The sequence below is a fragment of the Aythya ferina genome (assembly GCF_964211825.1).
Source record: "Aythya ferina genome assembly, chromosome: 1".
In the NCBI taxonomy this organism is placed as follows: Eukaryota; Metazoa; Chordata; class Aves; order Anseriformes; family Anatidae; genus Aythya; species Aythya ferina.
In genome coordinates, this window is record NC_140296.1 from 15,229,349 (window position 1) to 15,251,324 (window position 21,976).

The window sequence follows — 21,976 nt, forward strand, 5'->3', positions numbered from 1 at the left end:
TTGTTGGCAGAATCGGGGATCCTTGAGCTCAAGCTGAAAGCTTTGATTCTTGATATTATTCATAACATTGATTTGGTGAAGCAGCTAAATCAAGCTCAGGTTCACAGTGCTGAAGACTGGGCTTGGAAAAAACAGCTGAGATTTTATATGAAAGACCAAAAATGTTATGTACAGATGGTAGATGCTGAACTCCAATATACTTACGAATATCAGGTGTGGTATTCTTAATTTTTGTTTGGTGGCTTTTAAATAGGTACCACAAACTTTCTCATTTCACACATGCTGCTAGTTGCCTTCCAACTGTTGCCATATTTGTTTCAACTTTGTTGTGTCCATAGTGGCCATTTTTAGCTCTTGATATTGATGGGGTAAATGTAACGGTGGTGTGAAAAGCATCTCCAATACAATATCATGTAAATACTTTCTAATATGCTTGTTACTTTGTTTAAAGTGCAGATACATAGATACATTTGATTTGACCCATTTTTCATCCTCTTTTAAATACACTTTCTGTAATTCTAAAAAAAAAAAAAAAAAAAAGCATAATGCTTTGACATTTTATATAATGTCAGGAGAACTTCAGAGAACTTCATAACTGTGAACAAATGCATATACTTAGAGATAATCTTGGCAACTGTGCTATCTGTTTATCTGTTTTCAAATTATTTTTTTAACAGATGAAATTAATGAAATTACATCTTAACTAATTTCTGTGCTCCAATCCATATATTTTTTTTTTGTTTCTGCAGGGTAATTCCCCAAAACTTGTTTATACACCTTTGACAGATAAATGTTACCTAACTCTTACTCAGGCCATGAAGATGGGCCTTGGAGGAAATCCTTATGGTCCAGCTGGAACTGGAAAGACAGAATCAGTAAAGGCCTTGGGTGGACTTCTTGGAAGACAAGTATTAGTCTTTAATTGTGATGAGGTGAATATAGTCCTGCATGATTTAGTAAATGGATATCTATTCACTTACTTCATAGTACAATATTACATTCTAAAAATAATAATTTGTCAGGTTCCTTTTGACTCTTTTTTTTTAATAGTTGGGAGAACAGTCTTCTATTATTTTTTTGTTATTTAAATTTTAATAGTATTCTTTTTAATTTTAAGGGCATTGATGTGAAGTCAATGGGGCGCATATTTGTGGGTTTAGTGAAGTGTGGAGCCTGGGGCTGTTTTGATGAATTCAATAGACTTGAAGAAGCTGTACTATCTGCAGTATCCATGCAGATTCAGACAATTCAACATGCCTTGAAGAAACATAGTCCTTCATGTGAATTGCTTGGCAAAAAGGTACATCAAAACTTACTTATTGTTTTCTTTTAAAAACAGTCTTTAAGGAACTGGGTCTCTACTAACCTAAAGATGGCTAGCGTAACTAAACATAGTACAACCAACATTTCTCGATGCTTTCTTGTGACAATATACTACTACATTTGCATGTCTAATGCCAGGTTGAAATGGATCATAATTCTGGAATTTTTATCACTATGAATCCTGCTGGAAAAGGTTATGGAGGAAGACAAAAACTGCCTGATAACCTCAAACAACTTTTTAGGCCAGTAGCTATGACTCATCCAGACAACGAACTCATAGCAGAAGTGATTTTATATTCAGAGGGCTTTAAGGATGCTAAAACACTTGGTAGAAAATTAGTGGCTATTTTTAATCTAGCAAGGTAAGCATGTTTTATTTATTTTTTTTCTTAGCATGTTTGTAGTTCTGTTCCATACTGCTTTTATTTTTGCATCAGTTGTTATGGCTATTTTCCTGAAATGCTGTTTCTTCTCTGTCTAGTATATGCCAAATCATGACTGTAGGGATACAATCTACACATAATTTATTTTAATTTTCTGTAATATTTTATGACTTAGAAATTGCGGAAAGCTATGTGTCAGAAACAAAGCTAGCCATAAAAGTGCAGGTTTGGAATCATATGAACTTTTACTTTCAATACAGCCCTTAAATCTGAGTGGTGTTCCGTGCAAAGCTCTGTAGCTACTACTTTAAAAGACTTTTAGAATAAAAATATTGCAATATATTGGGAATTAAGGTACGAAAATAGCATTTTAAATGGACTTTTAAATAGCATTAAAATCTCAATGCATAAAAATCTCAAGGTGATAAAGTACTGATTCCCTATTGCCCTCATGAAATATGAATATAATCACATGACTGCATGATTAAGTGTTGTGTATTTTGATTATTGAAGTAGTTGAAATGCAAGTGACTATTTGGTTATAAGTATGCACATTAGAGAGAAGAAATTTATAAACTACTGGAGGTTTTAGTTAATGCTGCTAGAGATAATAATACATTAGCTGCTAGATATGCTCTCTCTGAAGATTTTAGGGTAACATTACTTACATGTATATCTCTGAAATGCATTACAGATAGTGCAACAGATATTCATTTATTTTTCTTTTGCCCAAAACCATGTTGTGAGCATAGTAATTGGCCATAAAAGAAAATATTCCAGTGCTGTTGCCTAATGATTGTTACAACATTTATGTTTTTAAATTTAGGGAGCTTCTGACACCACAGCAGCACTATGATTGGGGTTTACGAGCACTGAAGACTGTTCTGAGAGGCTGTGGCAGTCTTCTTCGTCAGCTGAAGAAAAGTGAAGTAAAGCAAGAAAGTAAGATTGACAATGTCAAACTTAAAATTATTTAGGATGTTGTACAGATACCACTCTCTATATCTTACTTGATCACTGAAGTTTTTAGAAGTCATGGCTTGGATCTAGAAGGTATTTAGCAAGGAAAAAAACACCTATGAAAGTCTTTCTTTGTCAGGAGATTACAAAAGACTGATGTCATATTCTAGATTGAGCTTTTATTTGAGAAGGATATAGTTAGATAATTTTTTTTTCTGGGATGATTCTAAACAATTCTCAGAAACTATTGTTTTCACTTTGCTTAGGTCAGGAGTGTTGATCCTCTGATGCTGTCGTTATTCATCAGTCATTGGACCATTCTGATTTTATTTGAGGTTAGCTGTAATTGTCACATGGCAAAAAATAAGGATCATATTACTTGGGTGCAGATTGGTAGACAGTAGTAGATACAAGGGCAGATAGAAATAGCAGAAAGTATTGGATTAGACTGTAACATTGTATATTTTTTAGATTTTTTGTTATTTATTGTTGTTTGGGTGTTAAATGTGTGGTAATTAAGAATGTAAGGTGGATGAGCATTTTACAGAATCACAGAATCATCTAGGTTGGAAGAGACCTCCAAGATCACCTAGTCCAACCTCTGACCTAACACTAAACCATAGTCCTCCACTAAACCATATCACTAAGCACTACATCTGAACGTCTTTTAAAGACCTCCAGGGATGGTGACTCAACCACTTCCCCGGGCAGCCCATTCCAATGCCTAACAACCTTTTCAGTAAAGAAGTTCTTCCTAATATCAAACCTCCCCTGGTGTAACTGTAGCCTATTCCCCCTTGTCCTGTCACCAGGCACATGGGAGAACAGACCAACCCCCACCTTGCTACAGCCTCCTTTAAGGTACCTGTAGAGAGCGATAAAGTCGCCCCTGAGCTTCCTCCAGGCTGAACAACCCCAACTTCCTTGGCCACTCCTCATAAGACTTGTTCTCCAGACCTCTCACCAGCTTTGTTGCCCTTCTCTGGACTCGCTCAAGCACCTCGATGTCCTTCTCGTAGCGAGGGGCCCAAAACTGAATACAGTACTCGAGGTGTAGCTTCACCAGAGCTGAGTACAGGGGGACAATCTAGCCCTGCTGGCCACACTGCTTCTTATGCAAGCCAGGATGCTGTTGGCCTTCTTGGCCACCTGAGCACACTGCTGGCTCATATTCAGCCAACTATCAACCATCACTCCCAGGTCCTTCTCCGCCAGGCAACTTTCCAACCACTCATCTCCCAGCCTGTAGCTCTGCTTGGGGTTATTGTGCTCCAGGTGCAGGACCCGGCACTTGGCCTTGTTGAACTTCATACAGTTGGCCTCAGCCCATCAGTCCAGCCTATCCAGATGCTCCTGCAGAGCCTTCCTACCTTCGAGCAGATCAACACACGCACCTAACTTGGTGTAATCTGCAAATTTACTGAGGGTGTTTGTCCAGCCTATACTAGTAGTTTTTAGACAGCTTTGATTTACAAATCTTGCCATGACAACTAGTTTGACAGTGCGTGGTAAACAATTTGTAATTGACTTCAGCTTGGATCTGCTAAAGGATTACCAATGATGTGTTTTAGGATACATTTTTATCAATGTTCCTTTCTATAACTTTTTTCTTAGCTTCATGTTTAGAAATGTGAAATTTCCTGAAATTTGTTTAGTTTAAGTTATAATTTTCAATAATCTCCATGAGAGGCAAATTGGATAGATTTTGTTTATGATATAGACCCAGATTTTTTTTGTTTAATTTCATGTCTTTGCTTCAGAAACTTAAAGTATTTCTGTCAAATGGAATTTCCTTTTTCTTTATGTTTACTTGTGTTGTTCAGCCAGAATCATTTAACATATCAGAATCTTGGCCATGCCCTTAAGCATTGCTTAAATTTTGTACTGCTTGCTTTGCTGTCTTTCCCCAAAATGTTCTGGAGTCTGAGAACTAGTATATTCTTCCAGGATTTGGAAGTTCAAGCTTCTTCATCCTGGACAACATTTTAATTGCAAATATTTCTATAGGCAAATTTTCTAAATACTGTGATAAATAAAAAAATCTTGACATTAAGAACTTAAGAAAATTTGCCTATTTCCAGAACATTTTGGGGAAAGACACAGAGGAAAGGGATATTAGGGAACAGACACTTTCTGTCCCTTGGGTTGAGTTTAGGTTAGAGTGCATTCTTTCTTTAGGGCAATCATGCTTTCAGGAGGGCAGAAACAAAGGGTGACTTTCACCTGTATTTTCTAATCCCACTCTCTACAAAGAGACATTTTACACGAGAAAGTAATTTCATTAGAAAAGCAAAAAACAGAGGTGAGAGCCCTGTGCCTTTCCTGTTATGAAAATTGTTATTTTTCTGGCAGAATAAAGCTTTCTTGTGGCTGTTCTTCTAGTCCCAAAACATTTACATGTCCATGGTACTTCAGATTTGAGAGGAGTTGTGGAGAGTGTTCAGTTCTGGAGTATTTGTAGATAATTAGGATGCACTTGAGAGATGTGACTTCAAACTGCCTCTGGCAGAGGAAGATCTAAAATCCAGGTCCTTCATTTCTTACATGAATCCTTTAACAAGTAGGCTATTGTGCACTGCTGTTTTTAGTGCTGCTTTAATTATTATGCTATTACGTAATATCTAGGCAGTATCATAACCATCTCCTGTCTGCACAGAATGCACTTGTCAGCATATGATACTTATGATGCTTACAGTGTGGCACTCACTCATTTAACTTTCATGTAGAGTGTTACAAAGACTGGATTGTAGTCTCCACTGTGATTTTGCCTTCAGTGTGTTAGCTGTACGGGTTCAGACACTGATATGTTGAAAGCAAACAAACAAACAAAAAGCTGTTTAAATTAATCTGACTTACTTCTTTTTATTTCCAGTTAATGAAAGTCACATGGTGGTTCAAGCTTTGCGGCTTAATACCATGTCAAAGCTTACGTTTGCAGACTGTGCACGATTTGATGCACTGGTTAAAGATGTCTTCCCTGGCATTGACTTCAAAGATGTGGAGTATGTCAAGTTAACTACAACTTTGAAACAAGTCTTTGAAGAAGCACACCTGGAAATTATAAGCACTCAGGTAAACATCAACCACAACAGCAAAACAAAACTAGTTATTCAGAATTAGGACTAATGAGTATTACATTTGTTTCATTTCTTTCTACTTTTGAATGAAATCTTTTATTTAAAAAAAGCAAAAAGAATAACTGAAAGTTAAATTGTTTTTATCTGTATAAATCAGATCTGTATGGCTGAAGAATGAGATTTGTTGTGTAACTGAATGAAAAACAGTGCAAGAAAACTTAAAGATGTGAACATGTGATACACAGTTTTGTTCAAGCCATGTAGAAATTCCTATGAATGTTTTGGACAGTGAAAGAATTAAATATGTGAACGTTTTTTTTATCAATCATTTCTTTATCTCAGCTATATTTATTTATCTATTTATTTCAAGCTAGCTAAAGTTTTGTGAAAGTTTTTTTTTTTTTTCAGGAAAAATTAGTATCCAAAGAGTGCTGATATTTTCATATTAGTAATTCAGTGAAATGCTTCTAATGTTCAAAGTAAGTTTCTTGCTGCTTTTAGGTATCAGAATTTGAACTACGCCCATGAATACCTATTATTTCAAGATTATAGAAAGAAAGTGACTGCAAAATATATTGGAAAAACATGAAAAAAGTATGGGATTGGTTTAGCTATACTACTTTACATAACCTTTATTTCTTTTATTATCTAGATCAAGAAGGCTTTGGAATTATATGAACAACTACGTCAAAGAATGGGTGTAGTTATTGTAGGTCCAAGTGGTGCAGGTAAATCAACACTTTGGCGGATGTTAAAGACAGCACTTGGTAAAATCGGCAAAGTAGTGAAACAGTATACTATGAATCCAAAAGCTATGCCTCGTCATCAGTTGCTAGGCCATATTGATGTGGATACAAGGGAGTGGTCTGATGGTGTGCTCACAAATAGTGCTCGACAAGTGGTACGAGAACCCCGAGGTATGTTTATGAGGGAGTATATGGATCATTGTGCTTAATTTACTGAAATTGTTTGTTTATTTTCAGTTAAATTTTTACATTATGTTATTAATAATTTGTGGATGTTGTAAGTTAAGTAAAACTTTTGGTGACAGTTTACTGGAGAACAGACACTGGTGTGCACTTTCTAGCTTTTATGACAAGAAAGCAAAATTAGACATTAGAAGGTAATGTGAGGAATATCTTTAAAGAGCTTAAAGTTATAATGAAGGAAGAGTAAGAAATAATGTTAGAATAGCCAGGACAGTATTCCCTAAGAATTTTACTTGGGTTTGATATTTTATTTTTGTGTCTGGAAATAGATACTACTTCATGGATAATTTGTGATGGTGATATTGATCCTGAATGGATTGAATCCTTGAATTCTGTTTTGGATGACAACAAATTGTTGACTATGCCTAGTGGGGAAAGAATTCAGTTTGGCTCAAATGTCAACTTTATATTTGAGACTCATGATCTTAGCTGTGCTTCTCCTGCTACAATATCTCGAATGGGAATGATCTTTCTAAGGTAAGTCACAGAGTATTGCATACTCTTAAAGTAAACAAATATTCTTAAATTTTATAGAAAGGTAGTCTAAACAGTATGGAATAATTGAATTACTCCTGTGCACTTAAAAGCAAATCACTGGGAGAATTTGTTTTAGGTTGCATGCCCCTTCTAAGCTGTGCTGTTAAAACATTTTGGCTAATAAATCATACTTGTCGAATGAGAAACACTGTGTGTGACCCTTGGAAACCCAAAATATTGGTTGGAAGTTTTCCTTTCCTGAACTTTTCCTGGAATTTTGTTGTTACATTTGAACTTGTCTATGTGAAGATGTGGAAATACTGTGTTTGTTTGAATCTTCTTTTTTTGCTTGGATTTAGTGATGAAGATATAGATCTTAATTCTCTCATAAAGTCTTGGCTAAGAAGTCAGCATGAAGAATACAGATACAATCTTGAAAACTGGATTGGAGACTATTTTGAAAAGGCTTTAAACTGGGTTGTGAAGCAGGTTGGTAACTGAATGCTTGATCATTTTTCAGCTTCTGTGAAGGTGATACATCTATGAAGTTTAATGCTGACAAGATCATTCATATTCTTAAATTTAAAGTTAAAAAAAAAACAAACACAACAGTGCTTTTTTGCTGGCTGTTTTCTTAATAAGATTAGTACTGTAACCATTCTAGTCTCTGTGAGTTTCTAACACCTGATTGTCGTATTTAAATTTTTGAAACGTTTAATACAACTGTAACTGGTTAAATTCATCTATTCCTGTGAAACTTAAATATCTGTCTTCAAATTTCTGCATCAGACTTTTATTTGTATGTTTTCAAATATATGAAAGATATGAATGTCTAAACTAAAAAAAAGAAAAATCTTAAAGAATTTTTTTCTAAACTTGTCTGTCACAACAACAACAACAACAAAACCTGAAATTTGAAACATTGCATAGCTATGGATTAGGGGACAATATAAAGTTAGACACCTAAAAAGGTTGATAGAGGGATATCTAAAAAAGTAGTCTGATTGTTCAGAATGCTGTATCTTCACAGCTCCCAATAACCTGTCCTGCATTTAAGTATATAACATCAGCTCTCTAAAATTCTACTCAAAACTTTGACTGGAAGAGGTTTTAATAGGCAGAAGGTAATTTGCAATTACAGTGTAAACAAGGATTTTCATTAAGGGTGTATTTAATTTGATTTCGTCCAAAACCTTGTACATTATCTGGATTCTGTGATGCGAGGACATGCACCAGGATAATTGTTCTATATGTGCTATATTTTTTTCTGAAGAGTCTAGATCCTTCACTGCCTCCCCTTCATAATAAGGAGTTGTATTTGTATTGATCAAATGTTTTATGGTGCACACGATATTATTAAGGAGAAATCCCCACTGTTGTAGCCAGTAATCTGGTATTTGGGACACCTGCATTATGTCATCTTAGGCAACATAGATGGTCCTGTTGTTTTTTAAATGCTACTTTCCCTCTAGGTTCTTTCACCAATGGATGTTTTTCTACTTTAAAGGTATCTTCAGCTGGATACCAACAAAAACATTATATTGATCTTGAGGCTGCAAATCCTGTGGTGCTAAATAACAAAATCCATAAAGAATGTATTCATGAGAGAGATTTCTGGTATACAGTTATATTGGTTTCTTATAGAGTCTCAAAATCCATAGGAAAATTCTGATTAGTATATTATATCAATACATAATTAAATATGAAATTAAATATGGAATTAAAATTTACAAATCAGTGTTTAAAAGTAATTTCACATCAGGTGAATTCTCTAGAAGAGCAGGGTTGGGATCATTTCTGGAAGAGTCATTGGGCAATGAGGGGTAGTTTGACAGTAAAACATCACATTTATTAATAGGAGTATGCTTAAATCTACTACAACTTGCTATTTACAGAATGACTTTGTGGTAGAAACAAGTTTGGTTGGAACTGTGATGAATGGACTTTCTCATCTTCGTGGGTGTACTGATCGTGGACAGTTTATCATTAACTTGTTACGGGGTCTTGGTGGCAATCTCAACATGAGGTCACGGCAAGAATTTGCAAAAGAGGTAATCTTTTTCAGCAAGTTTATCAAAAAATTCTCAGTACAGTTAAAAGCAATAGTGATTTTCTGTCTGCTGACAATGAAAATTTGTAACAATAGAATATCTATGCTATAATTTCTTTGCAGTCTGTGTTGTTTATAGGGAAGTAGCTCAGAAGTAAATAAATGTTTTGTGTGTCCCTGCTAAGTTCACCAAGCCGAGACAGCAATCCTTTGGTGCAGCACCAAGTCATACAGAACAGTCTCTGTCCATACTGTCTTGTGCAAGAACTGTCTAGGGTCCACATTGTGTTTACTGTATCTCTAACACATATATTTTGTGTTTTGTGTGTGTGTGTGTGCTCATGATATGTGAAATAATAACACGGGGGCTTTGCACCTTACCAGGGATGTGCTCTTACAAGCATTACTTTGAGATTATATGCACTGGGGTATGGTTCTGTCTTTGCACACTTGAGGGCACAGGTGCTGGAAAACTATGTGGCATACATAGTTTTGTATAGTGCTGACATAAGGCTGTCTCCAGAGAGAGTTATATCCACAACCACACTTGGATTTTGTGTTGGAAAGAACAAAATACTTATTTCCAAAAGAGAGCTTGTAACTTACATGCAGGGCAGATGGTCAAGGATGGACTCAGCTTCTGGAATTAGCTGTTCCTGCATGGGAATGAATTATCTTGTTTGTTATCTTATTGTTATGAATGTTGCCTAATAAGCAGATGACACCAAGTTAGGTGCAGATGACACCAGTTTAGGTGCGTGTGTCGATCTGCTCAAGGGTAGGAAGGCTCTGCAGGAGCATCTGGATAGGCTGGACTGATGGGCTGAGGCCAACTGTATGAAGTTCAACAAGGCCAAGTGCCAGGTCCTGCACCTGGAGAGCAATAACCCCAAGCAGAGCTACAGGCTGGGAGATGAGTGGTTGGAAAGTTGCCAGGCAGAGAAGGACCTGGGAGTGATGGTGGATAGTCGGCTTAATATGAGCCAGCAGTGTGCTCCAGTTGCGCCAGGGGTGTTTTAGGTTGGATATAAGGAAGAACTTATTTACTGAGAGGGTTGTTAGGCATTGGAATGGGCTGCCCAGGGAAGTGGTGGAGTCACCATCCCTGGAGGTCTTTAAAGGACGTTTAGATGTTGAACTTAGAAATATGGTTTAGTGGAGGACTTGTTAGTGTTAGGTCAGAGGTTGGACTCGACGATCTTGAGGTCTCTTCCAACCTAGACAATTCTGTGATTCTGTGGTAATAATAATAAAAAGTTTATATAAAGGTTTGCTAAATACACTTTATTTTATATCTTTAGATTTCAATGAGTTGATGATTCTCTTTATATTTCCAAAAAAAGAAATATGTGGAAGAGAATATATTACTGTTTCATTAAGGTCTTCATCATAAAGCATGCATAATATGATTGAATTCAGTTTCAAAAACAGCCTTAAAATTATAAAATGGATTAATGAAATGCTTGTTTTTATACAGTTATTATTCATACATTCTTTATATGAATTTCAAATTGTTGCTCTTGTCATTTGGAATATGGAATTAACAGAAACCTTATTTTACTTAATTTTATTTTATTTAAAGATATTCACTTGGGCACAAGAATCTCCTCCAAATCCAAGGAAGCCCCTGGACACATATTATGACACCGACACTGGACAACTAATGCTATATCAGCTGAAGAAAAATGAAAATTTAACAGCTGATAATTTCAGTAATCTTCAAACACTTCCTGTCATCCAAACCCCTGACATGCAGAGGGGGTTAGATTACTTTAGACCCTGGCTAGACTTGAACAATAAGGAACCATTTCTTCTTGTCGGTCCTGAAGGATGTGGAAAGGGGTAAAAAAAAATTGCTATTTTAAGCAAAATATACCACTACCTGTTTAAAAAAGTTTGTAATATGTTGTATTAATGGGTTTATCATGCTGTATATGTTGTATTAATGGCTTTAATTATTTAAATTTTAGTTATTCATTAATTATTTTTATTACTTAGTTATTAATGGTTTATCATGTTTATATGCTGTATTAATGGTTTTGTTGATATGTTGTATTTTTTTTCTATTTTTTAGTTACAGAATATCATTTATTTATCATTTATCAATGAAATGAAATCTTCTATCGTGGCAAATAGATAAATTCAGGGAAAGCTCAAGCTGCCACTGTGTAGCTAAGACATCTGCATGAGACTTCTAAATGTGAAACAGGACCTTTTAAAACACCTGTAACATGGGGCAACAACTGAAAAGCACATGAGATAACCTGGTCTCATCTAGGTGCCTGTGTGTAGGCAACTGAATTGAACTCATTCTGTTGCCTATTTTAGGTTTCTTATTTAGATGGGTTGGATCAATATATACAAGGTATTTAGACTAGATATTTATTTTGTGTAGCTGTATATTCTGCTTTAATTTAGTTTTCTTGAACGGAAAATTATACCATTTAAAAGGCAAGAATATTTAATTCAGCAAACCTCATGCAGCACCTCTAATATTAATATAGTATGTGGTATATTCATTTTAATTCAAAAGCTGTAAACTATATTTGGTTACCCAGTATTTTAATGCATTTATGTATTATTTATGCTTACATGTATGTACATATTTGTTATTTTAGGATGCTGCTTCGTTACGCATTTTCTCAACTCCGATCCACTCAGATTGCTACCATTCACTGCAGTGCACAAACTACCTCTCAACATCTTGTACAAAAACTCAGTCAAACTTGCATTGTAATCAGTACAAACACTGGACGAGTATTCAGACCAAAGGACTGTGAAAGGCTTGTCTTGTATTTAAAGGATATCAATCTACCCAAACCTGATAAATGGGGAACTATAACTCTCGTGGCTTTTCTGCAGCAGGTAAACCCTTTGGTCTTTGTTATTTATTAAGAGATCTAAGTATACTGTAAATAGTTTAGTGTAGGTAGCTACATTGATTATTTTCAGAGTTAGCATCCTGCATCTGTATTGACGTTATTTTTATTTGTACACGGATAGAATAAGTATATATCAGCAGGAAATAGAATACCATTTATGTTGGGCTTATGCGTAAACAATACAGTGCTTACCTCAGCGAGTTATAACGTAAACAATGCTCAACAATGTAAGTTTTTTATGTGACATAATACTTTGGTCAGGATAAAGTGGAAGTTCAAATGAAACATTTAAAAACAATTTTATCTGGATTTTTATATCTTTTCCTGCTTATCACATTCCCTTTCTTTTCCTCCACATTTCTTTGAATGCCTAGTATGGAATAACCCATGTGTGTCATCCATTTCCTTTCTGGATATGTTTCTTTCTAGTATACTTTTAGACATAAAACCTTCCAATACTGAAGATCTGGCTGGAGTAAGGTTTCACTTAATGCCTTCTTACCACCAATAAACTTTCTAATCTCCTACTAAAGACAGAAAACCTGTATTTGTACCTTATGTTCGATGCTTTTCTCTGTGGAGAGTTACCAAGTAATTATGGACAATTTTAGCCAATACTGACTTTTCCCTTGACCTCACAGCACGTGACTCATTTTTCTCTACAGGATTTTATAATTGGTAAAGAATTTACATTTCAGACTCTATTATCGAAAAAGATGACAGTACTGAACATACCACTGACAGTTAAGAATGTAATAATGTAATAACAATGGTATACTTGTCACTAAATATTTTTTGTAAGTTATGCTGTTGACTTTCTTTTAATAAAATGCTTATGTAATTATGAAAGGTTCTGACATATCAAGGATTCTACGATGAAAATCTGGAATGGGTTGGTTTAGAAAACATCCAGATTGTGGGTTCCATGACTGCTGGAGGGACATTAGGAAGAAATAAACTTACCTCCAGATTTACTTCTATAGTTCGCCTTTGTGCAGTTGAGTAAGTATGAGAAAGTAGGTTTGACTTTCAGAACTTAGATACAACCTCTGTTCACGGGGCCTTGCTGAATTTACTCTTTATGAGGATGTGGCTGTTCTAGTCTTTTATCTTTTCTAACATTTTGGGTTCTTCATAGTTTGAAGAAAGTGACTCTCTCCATCTACTCTGCTATTGCGAGACTCTGCTTGGAGCACTGCATTGAGCTCTGGGGTCCTCAATATAAGAAAGACATGGACCTGTTAAAGCAGGTCCAGAGGAGAGCCACTGAGATGATCAGAGGTCTAGAATACCTCCAAAGACAGGCTGAGAGTTGGGATTATTTAGCTTAGAGAAGAGAAAGCTCCAGGGATACCTTATAGCAGCCTTCTGATATTTAAAGAGGGCCTAGACTAAAAAAGATTTAGACTAGATATAAGGAAGATATTCATTAGTCAGAGGGTGGTGAGGCACCCTCTGTGCAATCTGTTTCAGATTGCACAGAGAAGTGTTGAAGGCCAGGTTGTATGGGGTCCCTGTCCATGGCAGGGGGGTTGCAATTAGATGATCTTTAAGGCCCCTTCCAACCCAAACCATTCTGTGATTCTATGATTTGGTGTTGTTTGGTATCTCTGCATTAGAAACCACTTAAGGAGCAATCTGTAGCTACCTGTTGGTAGTGAAATGATTAAAATATGTTTCCTATCAGATGATTTTACTTTACTAAACTGCTTTCTGCCTCTTTCAAAGTGCTTTCTACATCTATCAAAGTGCTTTTTGGCTACAGAATTACAGAAATCGATTTTTTTTTTTTTTTTGTCTGAACACATTTATAGGTGTGTTTATAAAAGTCTAAGGGTAGCAATAATGTTACTTAGCTGCTGGATGGAGATCTTATTTATTGAAATATATCCATAACAGTGGGTATAATTTTGAATCTTTTTAATAAAGAAAATAAAAATGATAGTCCATAGCAATTTTTTAATTTATTTTTTTTTATCTCCATGTAGCTATCCAGAGAGAGACCAACTGCAAACTATTTATAGTGCCTATTTGGAACCTGTACTACAGAAAAACCTAAAGAATCATCCTGTTTGGGGTTCTTTACCAAAAGTACATCAGCTAGCAGGATCTATGGTTCAAGTATATGAACAGGTATGGAAATTTAAATTTGTTTTTCATAGAGATGGAGAAATCAGAAATATATTTTTTAATAATCAGGTTTATAACAAGAGAATAAAGAGGTTGATAAGTATTAAAATCTAAATTTATGTTTTTTTCATGAGATACCAATCTTAGAGCTACTTTTTGGAAGAAATTTGTAGGTACTAGAGGCAAACTGAGTAAGTGGTAAGAGCTCTTACTTTGTATGACTTTGGTAAGTATCTACACTTTCAGTTCCTGATTTATAAAATGTGGATAATACTATTTTCCTACTCACTGGATCAAGAGATAATGTTCTTTAACAGCCAAGCTCATTACAAGCTTTAAGAATGCTAATAGGAGATATGACGGTGGAGTCCCTTACACACATCAAGTGTGTATTTGTCATCTGTCTTTGGCTGTATAATCTGTTTTTTAGGCACACAAGTTTATTTTATCCTCCCAGTTAATTTTTTAGGATCTTCTGCCTAGGAAAACATTTAAGTACTTCTTTTTCTTAATCACGTGCATAGCCTAACTGGGGAAGATAGGGGAGGAATGTAATTGCTCACTGTATGTTCCAAGAATGTATGCATGCCCCTATCTAGAAAGAACCATGAAACCAAGCCTATCTTTATGACTGGAATGTAGATATAGTCACTGGCTGGCATGCACCAGTTGACATGATTTTCATATAATATTATTGATGAATTCTAAGAAATCTAAATCTAAATTTCATCATACTGGCACCAAATAAGTGATGATCGCAGTTATTCTTTGCATTAAAGATACAGTTGTAAACTTAAATACCCTTTCTGGGTGAAGAGACAGTATTTCTGTAAGACATAATTTCTATTGTTGTTATTCATGAATATTAATATAATAATAAGATATCTGAATATGTAGCTATAATAGGCTAATTTCCCTGGTATTTTAAAAAAACTGAAAAGTACATTTCCAAGTGCTTTAAATTTTAAAATATCACTTTTTTTTTAATGACTTCCTTTTTTTTTAGGTACGAGCAAAATTCACGGTTGATGATCACAGTCATTACCTTTTTACACCATGTATTCTTACTCAGTGGGTACTTGGTTTATTCAGATACAATTTAACAGATGGTAAGGCATTTACTTGATTTTCATTGATACAGCAGTTCTAAAATAGCCTAAAATATTACTGATGTTAGTCTTACTGTTAACTTCATTTGCAACATGTAAACCTGTGGTACTTTTTCTAAACTGTAAACTCTGTTATTCAGTAGAGAGGAAAAATGTCTAACAATTCATTCTGTAACATGTAGTACAGATTTTTATTTTTTTTTTTAAGTATGATGTATTAAAATACATGTGGCATCTATATGTAGATTAAAGGAAGTAAGCAGCATGGGTTTGCATTTTCTTCTGAAGGATCTTGTAGTGTCCCTCCTATTCCCCAGTTATTTATTTATTTTTTTTCTGAGAATACGTCTTGTCTTCTGAATTCCCATAGGCTTGCCTCCCATGCTTTTCTTTTTATAGCTGGTTGTGTAGAACTAGTGATGTCACCGGAACTACAGCTGCTACACGCCATCTATGACCTACTTAATAAGTGAATAAAAACACCCTTAAACATATTTAAAACTGTATCATTTATATGAAAACTTACAAATATCAATATAAAAGCCTAAATATTCTCACAATTTGGGAATGCTTGATAATTACAGTCCAGTCTCAAAGTTCTTTTTTTTTTTTTTTTTTTTTTCTAATTGGAAAGCATCAAATTTTGAAAGGTATTCAATTTTGTGTGCTTTTCCAAATAGCCAGCCTGAGCTTCTTATTTGTCTCGTCTTTGTCTTTCCTTTGAAATAACCATTATTACTAGGTTATGAGCAGTTCCTCCTTACTGTAGTTTAGCTCTTACCTTAATTAAAGTAAAGATTTACATAAAGGGCTTGCTTAAAGAATATAAAAGAGCTAAGAATGTTATACTTGTGTTCTGTTTATTTTATTTGATCATCAAATGGTATAAATGGAGCTTGGATGAAGTCAGAAAAGCTACACCGGTAGGAAGAAATGGGCAATCTCAGCCTGTTAAAAACTACATTGTTGTATCTGAAGGTGACAAATGCTGATGCTTTTTCAGTGATGAACAATACGGCATGTAATTTACTGTACCACATCTCACCTTCCTTCTTCTGTGAAGATCTTTGTATTCTCTGGTGGCATTTTATAATACAAACAGTTTGGGGGATTTATTTTTATTTTAATGTGTATTATCAGTCTTTCAGTTTCCCTTTAAAAGTCTCTCTATCTTTTTTTTTTTTTTTTTAATTACCTGGAATTTTATCTTTTACTTTGTGTGCAACACATTGTTTGTTTTCATGAGAATGGTGGCACTAAACTGGAGAACTTTCTTTAATAAAATATTTTTCATTTTATCTTGTAATGACACACAAAAATTTTATTAAAAACCACTTTATAACGTGTTCATTCTTTCTCTTATTCCTTACTGATGCTCTCCTGCTGGTATGTAATTTCACTTACTCATTTTCAATCTCATATTTTGAAATGGGAGTTTGAGAAATGTAAAATTATTTAAAAAAATATAAAATCATATCTCTCATTATCTAAATTTTGTAGGACCATCTACACAAACTGCAGACTATGTATTGGAAATCATTGCTTATGAAGCATGCCGTTTGTTCCGTGACAAGCTTGTAGGCATGAAAGATCTGCATGTATTTGATAATATTTTGATTAAAGTGTTTCAAAGTGACTGGGGCTCAGACGTTCTGGACAATATGGCAGGTAAAGCATTTGAGGTATATTACATGAGCTTGAAATATTAAATTAGAAATTGCCTAATAAAATTAGCTTAATCAAGTTAGATAGTGCATCAGTTGAGGATCTGATGTTTTAAGCGTGTTTCATTTTGTTTTCACAGATATCTTCTATGTAACTTGGGGAGCTTGTCAAGAGGCATTCACTACTCCAGGACAAGCACTACCACCACATGGGAGACCACTTGGCAGACTAAACTCAACAGACCTGAAAGATACTATTAAAAAAGTGAGACAAAATTAAAGAATGTACACAGCAATGATTCATAGCAGTGATTCCAAGATGTTTTTTTTTTTTTTTTTCAGGAAGTGACATAAGATTTAGGGTGGATTCTGCTTGGGTGGAGACTTGGTTAAGGAATTATTTCTGACATTTGGTCAAGTGAGGGAGTCTGTGGTGCTATCTGGGAGGTAGCAGTAGTATCTTATAGCAAGGTTGTTTTAAGAAATGGCTGTCAGTCACATTTGCTGTCTGTTAGGATTTACAGCAGTCTGATAGACAACATTTTGAGAAACACTGATGTACACTTAAGTTTGTTTGAGTACTAAAGTGTTTTATTAAAAGTTTTCTTTATGAATTTGTGATTTGCAAACATAATTTCTATTTGAAGAGATACAAATACATTGTTTGGATATTTCACATGTTTTTAAACAGTAAAGTATAAAAAATAAAACTTATGAGGAAATGCAAACATGTTACCTCTGCTAGGTTGATTGATTTTTCATAAGACCCTTGAGGTCATCTGCCCCATATTAGTAGTGTTTGATGGACTGGTCTTCTAGATGGGAAGCTGCTCCCTCTCCTTAATTGCCAACTTGTGACCAATAGACTATATAGGAAATGATAAAGTTCAGTAGCCACAGTAATCAAAGGGTTTTTTTGTGTGTGTGTGTATGTTTTTTTTTTTAAATCCAATTCCACAAATACGTTGAAGATAAAGTTTTGCTGAGTATAATGAGGCCTGAATTTAATCTTAGGATCCATTATTAAATGTATTTGAGTAGAAAAATTCATAATCTGCAATTACACAGCAATTAGCTGCCTAAAGCACCGTTCTGTGTTTTGCTAATATTCATCTGTAGTCAGAGACACAGATCAGACTTTGTTCTGACGCATTATTTAATTCTAATGAATTCAGTGGTAGATTTCTGTTCCAATACATGAAAGAATACTAGGAGATACCATTGCAGGGGGTGTTGCATGATACCGTTGCTAAGGTAATGGTATCTATTCATTGCTGGAAAAGGGCAAACAAGGTATATAAATTCTATCATATAAATAATTTATTTGTAATAAATACTAGTGTGGCCTCTTAGGCCTTCTTCTTTAAACTTTTAAATATTGGATGCTTTCATATCTTACTGGTTAATTTATTATCAATTAATTCATTTCTTTCTTTTTTTTTTAATGTTCTCAATAGGGTGTTATTCATTATGGGCGAGACAAAAAAGAGATAGAGGTTTTACTGTTCCAAGAAGTCCTCAATTATATGTCTAGAGTGGACAGAGTGCTAAGTTTTCCTGGAGGATCACTTCTTTTGGCAGGACGGAGTGGTGTAGGTCGTCGAACAGTTACCTCTTTAGTTAGTCATATGCATGGAGCTGTTCTAATTACTCCCAAAATTTCCAGAGGCTATGAGCTGAAGCAGTTCAAAAGTGATCTTAAATACGTAAGTCACTCAATGTCTTACAAGTTGAAGGTTTGTAAGTGTGTATTTAGAAAAGAATATGGGAATTTTGAGGGACACAGGAGTGTTGTGTGAGAGAGAGATTTTAGGAAAAGCATAATGTCAATGGTCTAAATGGAAGAGATTTTTAGAAGCTCTTAGTGTTTAGAATGCATGCTGTTCTTCATAGCACTTTCCTGAGACTCTACTGTTTTGAATACTACAGCAGTTTTTCTGAGTGTTGTGAACATAATAATTCTAGGCTTATGCAAATGTTGGATTTTTATTTTTATTTTTTCATGTATCATAGAATCACAGAACGGTTTGGGTAGGAAGGGACCTTAAAGAACACCTAATTCCAACCCCCTGCCATCGGCAGGGACACCTCCCACCAGACCAGGTTGCTCAAAGCTCCATTCAGCCTGGCCTTGAACACTTCCAGGGACGGGGCATCCACAGCTTCCCTGGTCAACTTTTTTCCAGTGCCTCACCACCTTCATAGTAAAACATTTCCTCCTTATATCTAATCTAAAACTACCTTCTTTTAGTTTAAAACCATCACTCTTTGTCCTATCACTCCACTCCCTGACAAAGAGTCCCTCCCCAGCTTTCCTGTAGGCCCCCTTTAGGTACTGGAAGGCTGCTGTAAGGTTTCCCCAGAGCCTTCTCTTCTCCAGGCTGAAGAACCCCAATTCCCTCAGCCTGTCTTCATAGGAGAGTGTGTTTTCATACTCTGTCTCTGCTAGGGTCTGCTTGTTCATAAGAGAGTAGCTGAATCAAGTGTTATTTTAATGATTGATGAAAGGATGCACACTGTTTAAAAACAAATGCAAACCTTGAAACAGGAGCTCAGAACTGCTAAAGAAAACTTTACAGATAAGCCCCCACAAAAAGTGATGCAACTCTAGAAATGAGTCACATCTAGGGCATAAATATACCCTACAAAAAAGTCTGTTTTAATTGTTTTCATATTACCAAGTTGTACGTCTAGGGTAGACTGTTCTTTATATTTGATCCCATATAACTGAACAACGTAGTCATCTTTTAGTAATCTTTTGTAAATGTATCACAGTTTAGATGCTGTGGAAAAAACACAAAGCAAAACAAAACTGTGATTTATAGCCATTCTGTTATTAACAAGATGTACTCTGTATACTGAGATTAAAATACCTTCTCTGCTTGTAGGTGATGGAGCTTGCTGGCATCGAAGCACAGCAAGTGGTTTTGCTCCTCGAAGACTATCAGTTTGTTCATTCCACATTCCTTGAGATGATCAACAGTTTACTGTCTTCAGGTGAGATGAATCCAAAAAGATTTCGTTCTGCTTTTAACACAGAGTTGGTTCAATAAGGCAGAATTAGATGATGTTTTCCACCTTTATTTCCATACCAGATAGCTGATTAGCTTTCAGGTCAGGCTTGGCTAGAGTGAGGAAATGATTTGAAGTTTGCTTTGCTATCCTTTAGCCTACCCTGCAATATGAGTGCTTTTGACTCAACATTGCAAATTAAGCAACTTATTTCAAAGCATTTTTTTGAATAATATAATAACAAAATAATAATGTATTCAGCTCTATAATTCCCCTTTTTCTAATCAAATTCAAAATCGAGAGGTGTCCTAATGTTTTGCTAGATTGTACAGAGTAATTTACTTAGACTAACATCAGCAAAGCCCCCTTTTCTAAAAGTAACAATGTGATAAATAATAACAAATAACAAGAGTGACTTTACTTTGTTATCTAGCTTTGTTCCTTGATCAGAGGAACACTTAATTTGATTTATATGTAGTATTGAATCACTGTCTTTGGGTAAGCTTGAATGAGTTGTAGAAGTATATTTCATTAATATTAGCAAAGTAGGCTGTTTAAGTTAAATGGAATTACTATCATTTAATTGGTCATTTTCATGATATGAAAAAAAGAATGGAATTCATGTGATGAAAATCATGAAAATATGGTGGTAAATACTGCCATACTCAAATTTTGTATGCAAGCTGTTCAAATGAATTTGAATAATTCTAGTGTGGTTGATCTGACGTTTTAAATTCATTCTTCATATAGGAGAAGTTCCTGGATTGTATAAAACAGAAGAATTAGAACCATTGCTATCTCCTCTAAAGGATCAAGCTTCACAAGACGGATTTACAGGACCAATTTTCAACTATTTCACATATAGTAAGAGAACAGAATTATAATTTATTACAAGGTTACAAAAGCGATATAATGGAAAAAGAAGACTTACTAAGTCTTTTTTGTGTATATTTTGAACAGCCAAGTAATTATTACAAACCAGGCAGGAATAATGATTACAGTGTGATATGTGAGGATACAGAACTTTTAGCTTAAAATTCATTCCTCTATCTGATTTTTTTTTTCCATGAATGTTCTACAAAGGTATTGTAAATTCTGCCGTTGAAAATAATTAGAAGGAAGAAAGCTTTTGTCTCCATTGTTTTCTGGTTTGATTAGGTTATGTATATCATAACAGAGTTTTCTTCTATTTGTCAATTTTACCTACAACTCTCTTTGGATTTTAAGTACTTACAAGTAAGTTCATAGATAGGTTTTTTAATTATTTGTATTTCTTCTTGGACCAACAAGAAGATAAAGTAGTTTACAAATAAATAAATTAATGTGACTGAAAGAATACAGAAATTGTCAGTCATAGTCAAGGGCCTTGGAACTAGTTCTAATTGTTTTTGTACTGATTGGAATGTAAACTGGTGGTATCCATTTAAATACTGTCAGCTCTTCTAAATTAAAAAATACACTGTAATATCCATAATGAGAATATATAATGCTATATTAAGTTATTTAAATTCCATTTGTAAACATTCCTGCCTTGCTGTGTTGTAGTGTAATAGTGCCTTTTTTTCAGAAATTGTTTTCTGGTAAGTATTTGAAGGACAGTTGTATTGGAAGTAAATCTGTCATGTAGTCAGATTGTTAGTTACTATATATGTTGCATTTCCTTAGGGATCCAACAGAATCTGCATGTTGTACTGATCATGGATTCTACCAATTTAAATTTTACAATAAATTGTGAAAGTAACCCAGCACTGTACAAGAAATGTCATGTTTTGTGGATGGAAACCTGGTCTGAAAACAGTATGAAAAAGGTAAAGATTTAAAAGTGTAAAGTCTTTAAAGACTTAGACTAAGGCATTGTTTAATTCTTAATAATTGTTTAATTCTGGACACCTTTAAACCACAACAGTTGTATTTAAGCTA

The 21,976-nt window shown here is 34.7% G+C and overlaps 1 protein-coding gene across 4 annotated transcripts in view; it reads left to right on the top strand.

Moving 5' to 3' along the window:
* The window catches only part of DYNC2H1 (dynein cytoplasmic 2 heavy chain 1), a 168,866-nt gene that overhangs the window by 27,597 nt on the left and 119,293 nt on the right, over positions 1-21,976 (top strand). For 3 of the 4 annotated variants that reach the window (XR_014688603.1, XM_084506643.1, XM_084506641.1), the window contains 21 exons: positions 11-213; positions 750-932; positions 1,118-1,300; positions 1,462-1,685; positions 2,533-2,648; positions 5,539-5,738; positions 6,396-6,660; positions 7,002-7,209; positions 7,569-7,698; positions 9,105-9,260; positions 10,842-11,101; positions 11,878-12,124; positions 12,992-13,143; positions 14,130-14,274; positions 15,278-15,380; positions 16,881-17,048; positions 17,185-17,309; positions 18,502-18,750; positions 19,933-20,041; positions 20,807-20,920; positions 21,722-21,864. Coding sequence is in view for 3 of the 4 variants with exons in the window: in XM_084506643.1 (XP_084362769.1) it covers positions 11-213; positions 750-932; positions 1,118-1,300; positions 1,462-1,685; positions 2,533-2,648; positions 5,539-5,738; positions 6,396-6,660; positions 7,002-7,209; positions 7,569-7,698; positions 9,105-9,260; positions 10,842-11,101; positions 11,878-12,124; positions 12,992-13,143; positions 14,130-14,274; positions 15,278-15,380; positions 16,881-17,048; positions 17,185-17,309; positions 18,502-18,750; positions 19,933-20,041; positions 20,807-20,920; positions 21,722-21,864 (3,683 nt within the window). In the remaining variant the exon portion in view is untranslated. The remainder of the gene's footprint in view (positions 1-10; positions 214-749; positions 933-1,117; positions 1,301-1,461; positions 1,686-2,532; positions 2,649-5,538; positions 5,739-6,395; positions 6,661-7,001; positions 7,210-7,568; positions 7,699-9,104; positions 9,261-10,841; positions 11,102-11,877; positions 12,125-12,991; positions 13,144-14,129; positions 14,275-15,277; positions 15,381-16,880; positions 17,049-17,184; positions 17,310-18,501; positions 18,751-19,932; positions 20,042-20,806; positions 20,921-21,721; positions 21,865-21,976) is intronic. The other variant, XM_084506642.1, reaches the window with a different exon arrangement.